General features: G+C 42.3%; 1 protein-coding gene across 2 annotated transcripts in view; it reads left to right on the forward strand.

Annotated features, from left to right (window-relative positions):
- The first annotated feature begins 280 nt into the window (after positions 1-280).
- The window catches only part of HOMER1 (homer scaffold protein 1), a 92,177-nt gene continuing 74,772 nt past the window's right edge, over positions 281-17,685 (forward strand). For both annotated transcript variants that reach the window (XM_054054884.1, XM_054054885.1), the window contains exon 1: positions 281-421. In XM_054054884.1, coding sequence (XP_053910859.1) covers positions 417-421 — 5 coding nt within the window. In that variant the 5' untranslated portion in view covers positions 281-416. The remainder of the gene's footprint in view (positions 422-17,685) is intronic.

A 17,685-nucleotide genomic window follows, 5' to 3' on the forward strand; every position in this document is an offset into this window, starting at 1 on the left:
CGGGAGCGCGGTGCCCGCCGCCTGGCGCCGGGAGCCCCGATGTGCCGGGCGCCGCGGGTCGCTCCTCGGGAGAATGCGCCGGTGCCCGCCGCGCTGCCGGCAGGGCTGCTAGGGGGAGCGGCGGCGCGGAGCCCCCGCCCGCTCCGCCACTGAACCGCTCGCGTCCCGGCGAGAAGCGCCGCAGCCGCCGCCGAGCGAAGGAGGCGAGCGCCGTCGCCCGCAGAGCCGCCCGGAGCCGCCGCCGCCCGCCCGGGGGCCGGAGCCGCTGCCTGCGGGGGCCGGCGGGCATGGGAGCCCGTCCCGCGGGGGGCGCTCCCTAAGGGCGCGGGCGGCCCCGCTCCCTCCGGGCCTGCGCGGCCAGCCCGGCGCTGCGGAGCCGCGAGGAGCGCCCCGGGGACGCGGCACCGCCGGCCGCCATGGGGTAAGGAGCTCGCGGGGCTGCGCGAGGCGGGGGCGCGGCGCGGTCGGTGCCGAGCGGCGGCGCGCTCCGAGGGGGGCGCAGCGGTGATCCTCTGCGCCGTAGCCGAGCTGGAGGAGCCGCATCGGCTTCGCGACCCCCCGGCCGTGGGGACGTTCCTTCCCGACCTCGCCTCGGGGACCTTGGCGACCCTCCGCCCGCGGGGATCTGTCTTCCCCACCCCCACCGTGGGCACCTACCTTGGCGACACCCCCACCTCCCCCGCCTTGGGGGACCCTGGGCGACACCTCGCCCGCGGGGACCTTTCTTCCCGACCGCCGCCTTGGGGACCTGCCCCCGGGTCGCTACGAGCTGGCCAATCCCGGGAGCGGCTGCCTTCAGCCCGGTGTGCCAACGGGAAACTTAAGAGCAACGAAGGCTCATTTTAACTGTTGTGGAGTCTTCGGTGGGTGGGAAACATTGTGTGAATTCCCCAGAAAAGCGAAGAAGGCGCTGAGGAAACCTGCTTTTACAGCAGGTCCGCGTAACCTGGGGTGTCTGCTTGAGGTTTTAAGGGAACCACAATCTTTAAAATGAATCGGATCGCCTCTAGATTAGTCGATAATAAAGGAGTGTATTTTCACAGATACCTGTGGAAACTTTCCGCAGTTCTATCGTTAGTGATTTGTATAGTGAGATGAAAAAATAAACCCCACTACCGGCCTGATCGCCTGTGAGTGGAATGGAAACTCATCCATGTTCAGAAGCAGCAGAAATCTGGTGTGATTTGGCTAACTGCAGAATGCAGGCAGGCTTTTAATGCATTAGCAGGAAGATGGTTTTCTAATACTTTATGTCAGACTAGAAGAGGATAAAAGCTCCAAATCATGTCTTTTGTATCTTGGTCATTCAGGAATTCGAATGTGAAATTGATGTATTAACGTGGGTGTTAAAAATGTCTCTTTTCTCCAACCATTAAGGACAATTGGAATTCTCTTCATTTATTAACTTCCTTGCATGTAGTGATAATGGATGCGTCCTTGGCTTTGTCATAGTCACTGGGGTTCACATCAGAAGATGTAGGAAGAAATGATATATTTTTCTGTTGTCTTCCCTTCCATTAAAAAAAAAAAAAGGCAGAGGAAGAAATCCCAAGCAGAATAAGCCTAAGCTTGCAGCCATCTACATATTCACGAAAGTGATAATATGTTCCAAAAACCTGCCGAAAGGCAAAATGATGTTATAATTTTTTGGGAGATATATTCATAAACTGTTAAGCAGACACAGAATTATGTAGCTTTTTACATTCCAATTTCTTTACAATCAGAATTGTGTTTGTAGATACAAGTTAAATGCATCATGTTACAGAGATCTGTTGAAGAGAGGTCAACATTCTTTCTCCAAAATGAAATTGAGCATTTCTGAAAATAAAAACCAGACTTAAACAAGAAAAGACTGCCCCGTTTCATCAACACCAGTACTGCTGGTGTTTCAGTATTGTAGCTTCTAAACGAACAGTACAAATCCATGTCTGTAGAGGTGGTTGAAATAATCCTAAATAACTGAAGTTGTAGGTGTGGTGATTTGAGTAGTATTTCAGCACATGGAGGTCAAGAAGACAAAACTTTCTGACAAAGATTTTGAAGCCTTTTTAGACACTGCACGTTGAGATATTGCAGTATAGAGTTCCTTTGCAGACCATTTTCTAACAAGTTGGACAAAAACATAGGTCTGTGTCACTGATAAGCTCTGTGCTCTCTAGATGTGAACAAACACATGCAAGCTAAGGCCAGCCCCAGCTTTGCGGTAAAGTATCAGATCTTTGCTAGTGTTCAGACTAGAGGTCTGTAGCTGTTTTCTGTTAGCATCTCGATGAAGCTGTGCATGGATTTAGAGTATTTCTAGACACTGCAGTAGAGTCTTCTGATACTCTACTGAGGTCTTAAAATTGAGTACTCTAGAAACAGGTTGCAAAATGGTTGATAAACTGTGTACCTGACCACAAGAGGGTCTGTGTATGATAGTATTTAATAACTACGGCTATCCTGCATAAGCTTCTATGGTGAGCTTGTAGTACCTGCCTGGTGGAGACCTTACCTGTTCCAATGATCAGAACACAGAAATCTTGAGATGGGAGAGAGGAATTGGCTTGTCAAGCCAGCAATGGCTTTCTTAGTTTCATTTGTTATAGTAACTCTTCTGCCAGTGTAGTTCAGCCTGCTCGGTGCATTGATTGGGCAAGCCAGGTAATGATGTGCTGTGCGCATCATGGATAGCAGCTGCTGGCGACTGGTGTCTGGACCAGTGCTGCTGTTAAATACGTGTTTTAAGACTGTTGAAACTAGAGGGTGGACATTGAGGTGCAATAGTTTAGGAGATGCTTTTGCTAGTGTTGTATCCCATATATCTGTGGGTGTTTCCCATCTACAAGAGAAGGTAAATGAACCAGGCTCTGGGAATTGTGTAGGCCAGGCACATAGGATGTCCACTCTTGCTTCTCTGCCTGTCAGTCTGTCTCTCCTCTCTTAGTTCCTTGTCCCTGTTTCATAAAGACAAGTTCTTATTACTAGTCATTGATGAGTAATATAACTGTTTGTTTGTGCAGGACCTACTATTGGGTTGACCACACAGAATAAGCTTTACTTAACAGGAAAACATGGATCTTTGTGTAAATATATGTTTTGCCCTAATTTGTAATGTCTGCCTTGTATTCCCAGTATTGAGAAACACAGAATTTGTCAGCATTATGCTATCTTCTTTGAGCAGGGGTTTGATTACATTAAAAAATCCTCAAGAAATATGCAAAAGTTGATAGTGTTTGAACGTATAGCGTAGAGGGGTCTTGCTGTGGAAATCTGTTTTGGTCTACTGCCTGTTGACTTGCTTTTGTAGGTGATTCCATGCTACAGACTTGTCTGTAAACTTCAGTTTCTTTTCTCTGGCTGGATATAAAGCTATTAGGAAGCAGAAGCATTGTTGAGGGTTGAATTTGTCCTGACTCAGGTACCACCTGTCCTTTTCCCTCCCACAAGGCTTAATGATACCACTCCCAAAACTTCATGTTAGCAACAGTTCCATTGGCTGTGGTCCTCTGACATAGAAATATTGAAGATAACAGAACAGAAGGTATTGTTTCTTGTCAGTAGTTCAGTGTTACTGTAGTTCCTGGTCATCCCACTATCTCGGGGGGAGGGGGGGGGGTAAAGCGAGATCCTTACTGTCTGAGAGCCAATGGCAGCAAAGTAGTTGTGCTGTCTTCTGTGGAGAGTGTAACAGAAACAAACACCACTAACTATAGATAACACCCACAAAAATTGATTATCTAAAAAAAAGAGAATTAGTAAGATAAATACCTAGATAGTTGGACTGTATGTAAATCAGCTTGAAACGGTTAATGAAGTACTGTGTCAGGCAGCAAAGTGCGAAGACCTCTACCATGCTCAAATTATCTTCTGTCACAGTAGTTTTATGACCATGAAATAAGCATGAGAAATCTAAACCAGTTTTTCTGGCCTGACAACACATAAACAAGCATCCTGAACACTGAATTGCAGAATTGTTTAGGCTGGAAAAAAACTTTTGAGATCATCAAGTCCATGCCGACCTAGTGAAGGTATTTGTAATGTCTTAAGGTTGTGATTGACCTGTTTCAGTATTTCCATGCATTTTAAAGGTTGTGTAGTCCTGCTCTTTAGGTGAAAACCTAGTTCTGCTGAAAAAAACCAATTTCAGTCCTTTACATTGATCATGTTGAGATTACTTTTATTCTCCGTGTCTCGATGAAAACATCAGATGAATGCTTTTTGTGCATGTCCTTGTGATTTCTCTCTCCCAAACAGTACTTGCCCTACCACAATTCCCATTATCTTTGCAGAACTAATAACCAGATGTCAAGACAATACTTGAGGAAATAGGCAATCTCAAAGCCATAGAGATTGCAATAGCTTGAAATACTGCAACAGACCAGTGGTTCTAAACAGGGAAGGCAATGACGCTTAACTGACAGTAGAGTGTTTCTGCTTGCTATTAGTAAAAGTAATAAGTAGAACTCTGGTATCACTTTTATGGGAGAATATTTATTCTTTACGATTGTCTCTTAAGACTGTAACTTGATTTAAAGCTCTTAGCTGATCACTCTTTAAATCACAAATTTCCAAATCTAGGTCTGTGTTTTAGTGTACTACACAGAGAAAAGTATTATCATATGATGTAACACTATTTTACCAGTAATTTCTCATCAATACAGGTGCTTGGACATTTTTGCTAAGCCTATGGTTTTCCAGTGTATTTCAGATCAGTGACCATGTAACAGTGCAAACACTTCTTACAGGTTAGAAACTTTGTTCTTCTACTCTTTTGGATATCTTTAATTTTGAAACTTTTGAGGCCTAAAATAATTACTGAGAGCTAATGTGTCTTTGGGTCCAGAAGTTACAGTTTAAGTGGTGATTAGCAAGGGAGCGAGTGTGCTGTAGACAATAGCCACCGAGGTTGAGAGCAGGTCTAGAATGGACTCACCTGAGTGTGCATATATGTATATACGTATAAGCACACAGAAATTATGTGGCTTGTGTTTTAACACTGTATGCTTTGTGTCTGAATCAGTCCTGCACTGGAGAAAAACCTCAGGCTTCCCCCTATGTGTGGTTATAGTCTTAGTAGCAAGAAACTGTAATGATGAACAAAGGGACAAAGGCTTCTGTGTTACTTACAGTAGAAACAAAAATCAGAGTACTTAGTCCATCTCTCTCTTTTTTTTTTAAGATACTACTTCAGGTCGAAATCTTTATTTAAAAGCTCTGCTTGGGTAAAAGCCTTCTGTAAAAATATTTACAGGAGCATGCTTTCTAGTTCAGGGTTTCATGCTGTTCTCCCTGTGAGGCTTTTTCAGATGTATTCCATCTTAAAGGTAAGGTGCAATGGATATGGAAGCGTTGCAGTACGAAAAATCCACTTTTAGATCTAATTTCAATGATAGGTTTCTTTCCCCATTCAGTTGCGAGTATTTTATTTTTTTTTCCAAGACTGGGCCATGTAAGATCCACCAAAATGAGAGAGGATCCTAGAGGGAGCTGTGGTTGTGTTGTACACAGGCCTCACACCGTGTCGTGTTGGGCTCAGTTGTATTTACACAGAGTCTTGGTAGTGGTATTAGTATTGTCTGCTCCATTCTGCGAAGTAATGGAACCGTGTTTGAATACTGTATTGATTTTCTGGAACTGCATCACAAATATGCTTCTGGCAACATGCTACATTCTGACACGCTTCTCTGATGGCAAGTAGTGGTGAAGTCATCGTTAAAAAAATTAGTCTAGGCAGACACTGTTTGAGCATGCAATAGACAATGCTGGATTGCCAGATACGAGCTTATATTGACATTTCCAGGGCCTAGTCATGGTTTGTTTTTTTCTCTTTAGCTACAGATATGAAGTTAGCTAACTTAGACAGTGTGTGTCACTTGTTTTGACTAATGGCTTTTAACTGAATAAAAAGGGAAGAACCTGAAATATGTAATTCCTCTGAGGTTTTTCTTCTTCCTTCACCTACAAGCATATGATTCACAGGCACTGTTTGGTCCATGTTCATGGCTGTATCCTTTGTCAACATCTTGATGGTTAAATTTTCACTGAACTTGCCACCAAAATATGGGAACAATGGAAGACTGGGGCTGCTTTTGCCTGTTGTCTGCTGCAGGACAGACATTTATGCGGTGAGCCACACCAGTACTGTAATGTAGCAGACAGGGGTTGGCACAAGGGAGGTGTCATTATAGGTGGAGTAGACCTGCCGTTAGCTAGAGTGGTGTCTGTTTGTTCTGGTGGGGAATATTCGAAAAGACCCAGACTCAGAGCTGTCCCTGCCTGAGTTTGCTCCTCTGTCTCAAAGCTCGAGTCTGGAAAGGGTCGTTTGAGGCTCTCCTGTAGGTTAAGTCTCAGCTTGTTGGGAAATGGCATTTTTTCCCCTTTGAAGAGTGTCTTTCATAGTAAAAATCATATCAGGCAATATTGTTGTGGTTTAGAATTTGGAGTTTTTTTTAAAGTTCTTTTAAATTATTTATTCTGTAAGTAGTATGCTGTAGTCTTGAATCCATAGTTAATCTTGAAGCTATTCTTGTAACAGGACATATTATAATGAGACCTTCCTTCAGTTTTGAAAACTGAAGAATGAGCTCTAAGTGATCAACACTTTACAGCGAAGTATTGGTGAAATAAATCATCTTTGACATGTATTCTCATAATTTCTGCTCCTTGTGCCTGTTCATTTCCAACAGTGTGCCAGCCCTGGCTTGTCTGTACAAAAATCTAAAAGAACGTACAGTGTGATATTGCAGAAACCAGTGTTTTCTCCAACACGTGACTTACTGTGGAGTGTGCAGCCATGTCAGGGATTCTTAGGCTATGAAGGGTTTTCCATGCCAACAAAAATAAGCATATGGAATAGTATATATCACGTACCTCTGTTGTCAAATCATTGCAGCAAACTGAGGTCCTAAACAGCTCTTCGCCCAACTGGCTTTGAAACTGGAACTCTTGTGCTTTTGTACTAGCTGTGCTTTTCACTGACTCGTGTGTGACAAAAAGACTTGACCTGCAGTTGGACAGGAACAATTTCTTTTGGATTAACTTACTTTCAGCTTCTGGATACTGATTTCCACATGCTTTTTCAACATCTGAGTATATGTCACTCCCATGTCAATGTTTACTGTTGTTCTTTCACAAATGTGGAAGGATTTCCTATGTCTGCTTAGTAGCAAGCCTACTACACAGGCATCCAGAACTCTCTGTGTCTAGATATACGTAGCACTGGGTTCCTACCAGGAAATGGTGGGTTGTGCTTGGGAATAGTCCTGATTCGAGTCCTAGGTAGGCTTGCTTCTGCAGAAGCACTACACAGCGCAAATGGCAGCATTTCTAGCTACGCACAATAGTAAAAGTCCCAGGAACTTTGGGGAATTTTCTGGAAAAGGCACAGGATCTGAAGCACATGATCAAGTAATTGCCCGTTTTGATATGATTTTGGTGAAACATGAGCACTAAACTCTAGTTTCTCTAAGATCTCTCACATCTGAGTGCAAATGCTACCCATGCCTTTTACAACAGATCTTAACAGGCTGCTCAAGATCCAAGGTAGTTTTTTTACTGATAACTATGTATTTGGTGACCTAATATGCGAGAGAGGTATTTTGTAAAAAGTTCCCCGTCTTTGTCCAGGTTAGAGATGAATTTTTAAAATCTGGTTGAAACAAATGCTAGAATAGTTGTTTTATTGAAGTGGATTGAAGGGCGTTATAGGGACCTTTTCTGTAACATCTGTGACTTACTTTTATCATTAGCAGGATTTGAGAATTAATATTCTGGAGGAAGGTTCTTAGACAATGGTGAGCAATCTGCTACTTTCCCAATTGTTCTTACAAAGAACAATTTTACTTAGCATGAAAATACATTTTACGAATCCTTTTCTTCTGCTCCTTGGTATCAACCTTAAATCCTTAATTTAAAGAATACTGTTGCTCCTGAGTGCTCAGAATTGGGCGTGGTAGTCTTCAGACGACTTACACTAACTCAGCCTTTACAGATACGACCCAAGTCTAGATCTTGTAAAGATTAGCTTCTGTTCCACCTTCTTGATTATCTTCTTGTTTTGCTACTTCTGCCTATGTCTTTTGTTTCTGTAAAACTTCAGCCTGTGCTGATTCAGAGGACTTCGTTGTCACTTCAAGCAACACGTGTAGGATGTTGCATGTGTTTCTGGGTAAAGGAACACTAGGGTGTGACTTCTTAGATTTAGTATCTATTCTGATATTTATGCTGAGGGTGGGTGAGGGAGGCTTTTCTAGTTTTTGGTTCATACATAGGTTTTGAGTGTGTTGAACCCTACCAGGTCTTTCAAGTACCCTGTAAGGAAAAGCATTCCTGTTTATAAAAGAGGTCATAGTGAAATAACTAGCTAGCTTTTAACGAGCACTGGTTCCTGGTCTTTGATTACACCCTTCCCAACTTGTGCACAACTGTATAGTGTGCACTTTGTTTGTCAAAATACTAAGCAATTTCTTGAGATCTGATTTTGTTTTCTGTAACTACATTTACAATAAGTAAAGTAATTTCCAGCTGGGTAAAGCCCTGATCTTACCTTCTATCTTGAGGTTAGAACTACAGTCATTGTAGGTGCCTTTCTGAAGTATAAGCTGTGTTTTAAAGTATGCTTTGCAAAGTGGCTGGTAATCTAGTCCCAGTACAACTAACACAAAACATTTTGTCTTTACCAGCCTCTACCCTTGCAATCAAAGCAAACATATGAGCCATCATTGAAGAAATTTGTTTTTACGTTATTTGGGTAGCAATACCCAAGGGTAGTGCTGATGCAGCCGTTGCATTTCTGGCATGGTTGTCTTCCCTATGAGCTGTTCATCGGTGAGACAGCCTGTTCCAGGTATGACTGATCCTCTCCAGCTGCTGGGGCCCATCCCCATAGCACAACACTCGGTACAGTCCCATAGATGACGTTCATTGTGAAAACCTGTGTATCCATTCCCATGTTGGCCTCTGCAGCGGGCTGTGCAGGACACCACTTACTCTGTGAACAGTGTGTGGTCATACTGGTGTATTTAGAAATGGATTGTGTCTTTATGCTTGTTGTGAATCTCACCATTGTGATGGGAAGTTGTCTGACAGTGCAAGGCACATCACTGGGGAGACATTATTTGGAGCTATCCTAGGAATACCTTCAGTTACTTGATAAGCAGACTGCTCTGGAGGCCCATCAGGAACAGTATTTGGGTGTCCTGCCTCAGGAGGAGTCTCGGAGCATCTTTGGCGTATGTCTGATGTGAAGAATCAGAAAAACAGATCTGTCACTGCCAGTTACAGCTCAATATAAATGCAACAACTGCTTCCAAAATTCAATAGTGTTTACTAGGCTGTAAGTTATCAGAAGGGAGGGACTTGCTGGCATGGTAATGGCATGCTCAAAGTGAATTAAAGAGGCTTTATAGTTCCTGCAGTGCTCAGTGGGATGATTCAAATTGATTTGTTACTTATGAATATAAAATTAATTTGTTTACCTTTCTAAGAGTTTAATCCAGTTCCTTGCTACAAATGAAATAATCCAAGTCTCATCTTGTGGTGTGGACCACTGATTCTTTTTGAAACTTAGCATGCAGCTGTAGCAGTCTGGATGGGATTGCAAATTATTTGAAGATAGTTGATGGTGATAGTGATGAAATGCACGTTTTTTCAGCCTGGCTCTTTCTGCTCGCTCCGTATGTCATTTGTGATACTTCCACTGGTGATGGTGGAAGCATCACTTGAGCTTGATGTGTCAGTGTTCACTGTGCAGGTTGTGCTAATGATTTATTTTAGGGAATTTATTTCTGAGTGTTAAGCATAAAAGCTCTCAAAAATGACTGTTAACTGACAACTTCTTAACATTAAATAAGGAGTTTGCGAATTTTAAGCTGGAAATGAAAGGAATGACAGGGGCCAGGCCCTTTAAAATAAGCAGCATTTTCACATGTAGAAAACGTCAACCACCCTGACATCTGCTGGAAAAGTACCACCACAAACAGTAGACAATCCAGGAGACTCCTAGAGTGCATTCAAGATAATTTCTTTAACGAGGTTCATAGACACCCTTGCCCAGGGAGGTGCAATACTGGACCTGGTGGTCACCAGTGCAAGTGAGCTCATCATTGACGTCAAGATTGGAAGCAGCCTGGGCTGCAGCAATCACACACTGGTGGAATTCAAGGTCGTGAGGGATATGGGACAGGTGATGAGTAACGTCAGGACTCTGAATTTCAAGAAAGCAAAAGTCTGGCTCTTCAAGGAGTTAATCAACAGGACCCCTTGGGAAATCGTCCTCAGGGACAAGGGAGCAGAACAGAGCCAGCAAATATTTAAGGGTGCTTTCTGTAAAGCGCAAGAGCGCTCAGTCCCCAGATGCAGCAAACTGGGCAGGGAAGGGAAGAGTCTGGGGTGGCTGAGTTGAGACCTGCTGGTCAAACTGAAGAGCAAAGGTAACTGCACAGGCAGTGCAGGCTTGGACAGGGGACCTGGGAAGAGTCTAGGGGCGCTGCCCAATTGTGTAGGGATTGAGTCAGGAAGGCCAAGGCGCAGGAAGGTGATTTGAGACAGCCAGCATGACCAAGGGCAAGTCCTGCCTGACCAACCTAGTGTCTTTCTTTGATGAGGTGACCCCCATCAGTGGACACAGGAATAACAATGGATATGACCTATCTGGACTTACATAAAGCCTCTGACACGGTCCCTCACAACATCCTTCTCTCTAAATTGGAGAGAGATGGATTTGATGAGGAGACTGCTCTGTGGATAAGGAATTTGTTTGATGGGTGCATTCAGAGAGTAGTGGTTAGTGGCTCAATGTCCAGATGGAGATCCGTGACAAGTGGTCTGTACTGGGACCAGTGCTGTTTAAAATCTTCGTCAGTGTTATAGACAGTGAGATTGAGTGCACTCTCAGCAAGTTTGCAGATGACACCAAGCTGAGTGGTGTGGTTGTCACACCAGAAGGATGGGATGTCATCCAGAGGGACCTGGACAGGCTGGGGAAGTGGGCTTTTGAGAACCTCATGAGGTTCAACAAGGTCAAATGCAAGGTCCTACACCCGAGTCAAGGCAATTTGCAGTTTCAATACAGGATAGGGGATGACATGACTGAGAGCAACCCTGCAATGGACTTGGGGGTGCTGACTCATGAGAAGCTCGACATGAGCCAGCAGTGTGCACTCGCAGCCCAGAAGGCCAACCCTATATTGGGCTGCAACAAAAGAAGAGTGGCTAGCAGGTTGAGGGAGGGGATTCTGCCCCTCTATTCCTCTCTTGTGAGACCTCATCTGGAGTACTGTGTCTGGTTCCGGAATCCTCAACATAAGAAGGAGATGGAGCGAGTGGAACGGGTCCAGAGGAGGCTACAAAGACGATCAGAGGGCTGGAGCACCTTCTCTATGAGGACAGGTTAAGAGAGTTGGGCTTGTTGTGCCTGGAGAAGAGAAAGCTCCGAGGAGACCTCGTATTAGCCTTGTAGTACCTGAATGGGGCCTACAAAAGAGCTGGGGAGGGACTTTTTAGAAGGGTGTGTAGTAATGGGATGAGGGAGAATGGCTTTAAATTGGAAGGAGGAAGATTTAGATTAAACATTAGGAGGGAACTCTCCACAGTGAGGGTGGTGAGACACTGGCCCAGGTTGCCCAGGGAAGTTGTGGATGCCCCTGCCCTGGAAGTGTTGAAGGCCAGGTTGGATGGGACCTTGGGCAACCTGATGTAGTGGGATGTGTCCCTGCCCATAGCAGGGGGGTTGGAACTGGATTGTCTTTAAGGTCCCTTCCAACCCAAATCGTTCTATGATTTTCTATGGTTAGTAACTTGGAGATGTGGAAAAAGTTGAGGTGAACTTGGTTGATTGAGTGAGAAGCGGGAAGAAAGTGGGATCGTTTCTAGATTATGACCCATGAGGAAGCAAAATGTTTAAAGGCAATAAGGTGGGTAGTGAAAGAAAACTGGCAAGAAGTGGTACAGGGAGGTATTGCTGAAGATTGTGGTGCCAAGTGAAGAAACCTTGTTTTGCGACAGTAATACATTGGAGACAAATTTTAAGTGTCTCATATTAAACAGGGAAGATATGTTTTCCTTGTTTTTTCTGTTGTAAACAAGTTGTGGAGAGAAATAGTCATTAGAACAGCAAAGTAATGACGAGTATTAGTTGAATATTGTCTCTCAAAGTCAAAGATGATTGGAAAAACAGCAGTTAACATCATGAAAAAACCCTAATTTTTAAATATTATCACTGTTTACCATTTAGTTGCTGATTATCTCAGTGGAAACACATGATTAATTGATTCTATGATTTTGTCTTCCTTCTAGTCCTCTTTAGGTTCCAAAATTCTCATCTGTCTCTATTATCAATGCCCCGGCTTTGTCTCTGTTGCCTCATACCTGTGAAATAAAACTATCAGAATAGAAATTCTTATCTTGGGCAACAATGAGACTTGGTAAAATTGCACAAAATCACACTGGAAGTCAGTTTAGAAAATACTGCATTTACATTGTTTGTTGGATTCTGCTGTGTTTTATGGAACTGAGGGTAATGTAGGATTGCCACTCTTAGTTACTAATAGTGCTGTATGACTGGATGTTCTAGTGCCAAGCCTCTGTCCTTGATTCCTTCTTGATGCACTAGCTGCACACAGTAGCACTTGTCAGTGCTGCTGAAGGATTTCATTACAGCAACTAAATTGATCTAACCAAACTTCAGAACAGAGGGTGTTGATTTTTTGGAAATCTTGTGCTTTCATTTTGGGACAAAGCAGGGAGTTTCAATCTGTCGGTTGTTTGAATGTGCAGCTCTGGGTGGCACTTCAGCAACTGCTGTCTTAGGACCCTTACGTCCCACCAGACAGTAGGGTTAACATCAAGCAGGGTGCTGGTTTTCCCCATCTGTGCCTCAGCAAGAGCACCTCAGTGGGTCCATGCGATTTGGCTTAATTTTCACCTTGTTTATTCAGCATCAGTCAGTCTAATTAGTAATTTGTGAGTGGCATTAACAGCCCTTCTCACAAATTGAAAATTGTTTTGCAAAGAAAGCTACTGAACTTTATCTCTCTAAGAGTCCACGAACTAATTTGACGCTGTCTTTGAAACGTGACAAGGAAAACATGCTGGATTAGAATAGGTTTGCATTCTGGAGATCGCAGTAGAATGAAAAGCATGTCTTATCTGGAGCCTTCCTCCTCCTGGCTTACCAGGACTGTCTCTGGACACCAAAAGCAACTTTGTACTCTTGCCCTCTCTGCTTCTGTATTTGAAGAGCTGTGTTTGTTCTGCTGGTGTAGTGCTTTTCTTACTTTCTTTTATCTTCTTTTCTTTTCCCACCCCCTGCTCCTTCCCCCTTAAAACTGTAGGTATTGTAATAATTCAGAAAACTATAGGTACTGCCCCTGAGGACTGTGTCTAGAAAGTGTCATTTATTTTAACTCCAGAAAACTGGTGGTGTTACCTGCTTTCCTGACTTGCTTCCCGTGTCATACAGAAACTTTTGTTCATTGATACAAATAATCATAAGTAGACAGTTTGTCTACTAACAGAAGTCCATAATCGCTGACTTAATTAGTTCTGTCTACTCATATGTGTTAAAGTTAGCCTACCTTGCATAAAACTATGTTCTTTGCACCTAGCTGTATACATAGGTGTTTTGCATATACGTCTTAGCTGATAGTTAAGTGTTGTGTTCTACCCTAGGTTTTTAAGATATGCAGATATAGTGCAACTGTCCCTCATCCTGTCTGAATAGCTCTCAAATGTCAACTAGCCTTTGTAGGGACATTGAAATTTCAAAGATAATAGATTTCTGAGATTTTTGTGAAAGCGAAGGACCAGGTCAAAAAGACTGCTTGTTGAGAGAGCAAAAGCTCAACTCTGAGTCACAGAGGAATCTCCTGGGTCAAATATTGTGCCTCAAAATGCTGGAAAGCTTCAGGTGGAAGTTTCCTTTCACTAAATGCTGGAGGTCCATCTGCGAGTTAGAATTTTCTTTAAGAACAAATTTTTTTAATTCTACAATTTATGCTAATACTTTAAACAAACAATCAGACTTAATAAAGAAGAAAAAGGGGTTGCTGTCATCATCAACAGCTCTTTATGGAATTACCAGTGCGGGACTGTGTGCTAAGCTGTCTCTTCAGCATGGATGGTGCGGGTGTAGAATTGAATGAAGTTCTCTGTCACATTTCCACTGGAATGGGTACCGTGGTGTTTCTGTTAGGTCCGACTGTCTGCCTTCATTATAAGTAATACCAGTGCTCTGGAGTCTTTTCCTGTGGGCTGTTTTCCAGGGCCTTTTATATGAACCCATCACAGAATCATTTCCAATATTAAAAAGCTCTTATAGCTTGGACGGTATCTTAGAGTATGTTGTAATTTTCCATTCACTGGATTGAAGCTGCTAAGTAAATTTGAATTCTAAAACGAGCTGTAAACTCAGCCTGCTCAACATTAACGTTACCGTTGTGCATTGCAGTTTTGAGAGGGGAGACCAGCAATGCTTTTGCTTATTTATTTATCCTTTGTTAGAAGCTGATTCGTTGATGGGTTTGCCATTATCTTCTAAAACTATTGGACATCTAAGGAACTTTAGAAATCTAGTGTTTGAATAATACTGTATTTTCAAAGTCTGTTCTGCAATTTCATAGGATTGGAATTGCTTCAAACCATGTTCTGTATTTCTACCATCTTTGTAACTTTGTAAGATTAGAGCTGAAACATGGATAAAGAAACATAGATACTGTAGTGTGCACAGAGCTGCAGGCCAGGAGGTAGAGATTACAGGCTGGGTTGTGAATCTTTCCTCCCCCCAAACCCAGCAATACTCAGCATCAAATTGTCTTTTGTAGATTTATAAAAATAAATGTTAAAAACATAGTCTGCAACTTACCCGTGACAAAACTCTAATTTCATAGCAATGTAAATATGAGCAGATCACTAAATGTTTTTCTTCTGACTTCCTATGTCTTATGTCCTTTAAGTACTGTGAAACACTTCAGTTGTGAAAAAAGAGATTCTTGAAAATCTAACTTGCAGCATATAATGATACTTCTGGCAAAGGTAAATGTGTTTTCACTTAACCTTATAGGTTTAATGAAAAGTTCCAGACCATTTTTCTCCCTTCAGATTCTGAAAAATTGATGGTGTTATTTGTGATAATTTGCTAACTCTGAAGCGGCTAAAGGTCTAATGCTAAAAGATCGTTGTTAAATGGGAACAAAACAGTTCAGAAAAAAGCTTGAAGGGACTGCTCCATGCAGCATTATGTAGCTGTACAATGTATTATATAACTTGTTAAGTTTTATAGGTAGTAGATGCATATACAGTGTTAATTGACTGAGTACAAGAAACTTATTAAGCTTTTTAGGAACAACTTCCTCAGCTGACCTTGATTAAGTTTGACTCAAACCCAAAACAAAATGGCAAAAGCAGGTGAGGAATGTAAATGTAAAACTAGAGAAACCACTGGTGGTATGATTTATTTGATTGCTTGATTGTACCTTCCACTTTTTTTAGTATCTCAAAGCTTTTTTTGAGACATTAAAGTTGTTGTATGTAAGTAGAAGTAAAATGTTAAGGTGTACTGTTTTCACAGGTATGCTGATTATGTCAGTGTCAATTATTTTATAATTATTTTTATTTCAAGATGGCCATTGTGAGTCTTTTTCTGTCCAGAAAAAAGGCTTTATTTTAGAACAGTCTCCATGCGACAGGAAGCCAGTGTTGTGCAATACTGTACCACAAGCTACCATAGTCAGTATTTATCAGACTTAAGAGCATTTTTAGGAATAAGGAAAATTGTGTGGTTTTCTGTTGCTTTGAGTTGCGTTTGCAGAGCTTGTTCACTCAGACTCCCATTGGCTCTGTTTGGATGTCATAGCTGACTATAGCTGCACTTTTAATCAACTTTCCTCATTTATTTTCAGGGATCTTTCGGCAAGCTGCTTAGACTAACGAAAGCTTGCTACAGTTTTAAGAACAAGCTAGGGAGAGTATTTTTTAATACTGCAGCAGGTCATTGGGAGAAAGCGGTAGTCTTGATATGGTATCATTTTGAAAAACCAAGAGGTCTTTGTCGAATACTAAATCTGAGGATAATTAGCAAATGCCTGAGAGATTATGTAGGGGATTCTTGTCTGATATGAGTAGAAATTACGTTGGCTGACTGATCACAGTGGCTCAGGACTCAACTCTATGCAAAATTACCACCTGGAAAAATGTGTGTGATGACCACTGAGAGAGCTTGTAGTCCTTAGGACTGCCAAAGGCTGCTGTGTGGCAGTCTGCTGTGCCTGTGATGGGCTGAGGGCAGCATGCTTTTTGTCCAGTCTTTGTTGTGGATAGGGAACTTGGGAGTGTGGTTGTACTCCAGTTCTGAGCACAGGGCTGTTCTGGCTTTGGATGCACAGGGCATCATCTTGCTCTGAAACTCTGAGACCAAAATCTGAAGTGTGCGATGCTCTTCTCTCTGCAACTTGCAAATGTGATGAAAAGGACTGCCAAGGCACGTTTTGTTTTAACTTGTCTCAAGAACAGTCTTGTATGTGGGCTCCGGGTGCATCAAAACCAGTTTGGATAACACACTTTGGAGTTTCTGAGACCCTTATCAGGGAAAAGAAATTGCTGAAGTGATGGACATAAATGTTCATTCTCATGGACTCTTCATTACTCGATAGATACTTCAGAGCTATCAAAAGCTGAACTGAGTAGGGTGACCCCATCCTTCTGGACTTGCGTATTGATCCCCTTTTGTCCTACTGGTTGGGGGAAATAGCTCTGCTTAGACCTAAAACTTGTAGCGTGTTTGAATGCTTTGATGATCCAAGAGGATATTATATAAAGATGACACCTCTGCTTAGGTCTTTTTTTTATCTTTCTCTCCAGCCCTAGTCCTGGTGTGTTCCTGTGTCTGCACAGGGCAGTCCCTGACCCCATCCCAAATGATGTAGCACCACCTCTACCAAAACCCTATCAATTTAGCCCACTGAGGGGGGTGAGGGGAAGGGAGGAGGGTATGTAGTTTAAAAAATAATTAGCATTATTAACACAACATAAGGGGATACAAGTAGAACATCAGCTGATGTTGTAGAAATTCATACCTTCTTTTCAGTGACCTTATTGTTTTGACAGTAACAAATATGACAGAATCCCAGCCTTGAGAAGTTGTTGGTATTATTGCAATGAAAATAACTTTGGAATTATGATAAACAATAGTGTAGGAAATAAATAAAGGGAAGGAGGATTTCAGCACTGGTGTTGGTGTGATCTGAAAGTACCAGATATGCCAAAGAACAGTTGCTTTTTCTAAAAAAAAAATCAAATATTGATTATGGATTAGCAAATATGGATTATGGAAAGAACTTAGGAAAGTTCTTTCTAGCCTAACTTCTGTACTAACTTAAGCTTCTTTTGTGAAAGCTTTAATTAGTCTAATACATGGAAAAATGAAACTTGAAGTTCTTGTATTCAATAGTATACATTTTTTTAAAAAAGGTAATGTTAAGATGTGAGAATGGAAAGAGCGGGTGAAAACACTGTTCATTCGTCTGTTTGGAAACAACCTTTTCTTCTAAGCCTGGGACTAATCACATATCAATGAATGGATTTCTGTATCAATGAAAAAAATCTGGTGTGAGTCTGCCTGCTTAAGTGGTACTTCTCATGTTTCTTTAGTCCTCACAATTCTACTTAAGTCCAGGAGGACTTGGCACTTATTTCTTTTCAGTCTGTGTT

The sequence above is a fragment of the Cuculus canorus genome, chromosome Z (assembly GCF_017976375.1).
Source record: "Cuculus canorus isolate bCucCan1 chromosome Z, bCucCan1.pri, whole genome shotgun sequence".
In the NCBI taxonomy this organism is placed as follows: domain Eukaryota; kingdom Metazoa; phylum Chordata; class Aves; order Cuculiformes; family Cuculidae; genus Cuculus; species Cuculus canorus.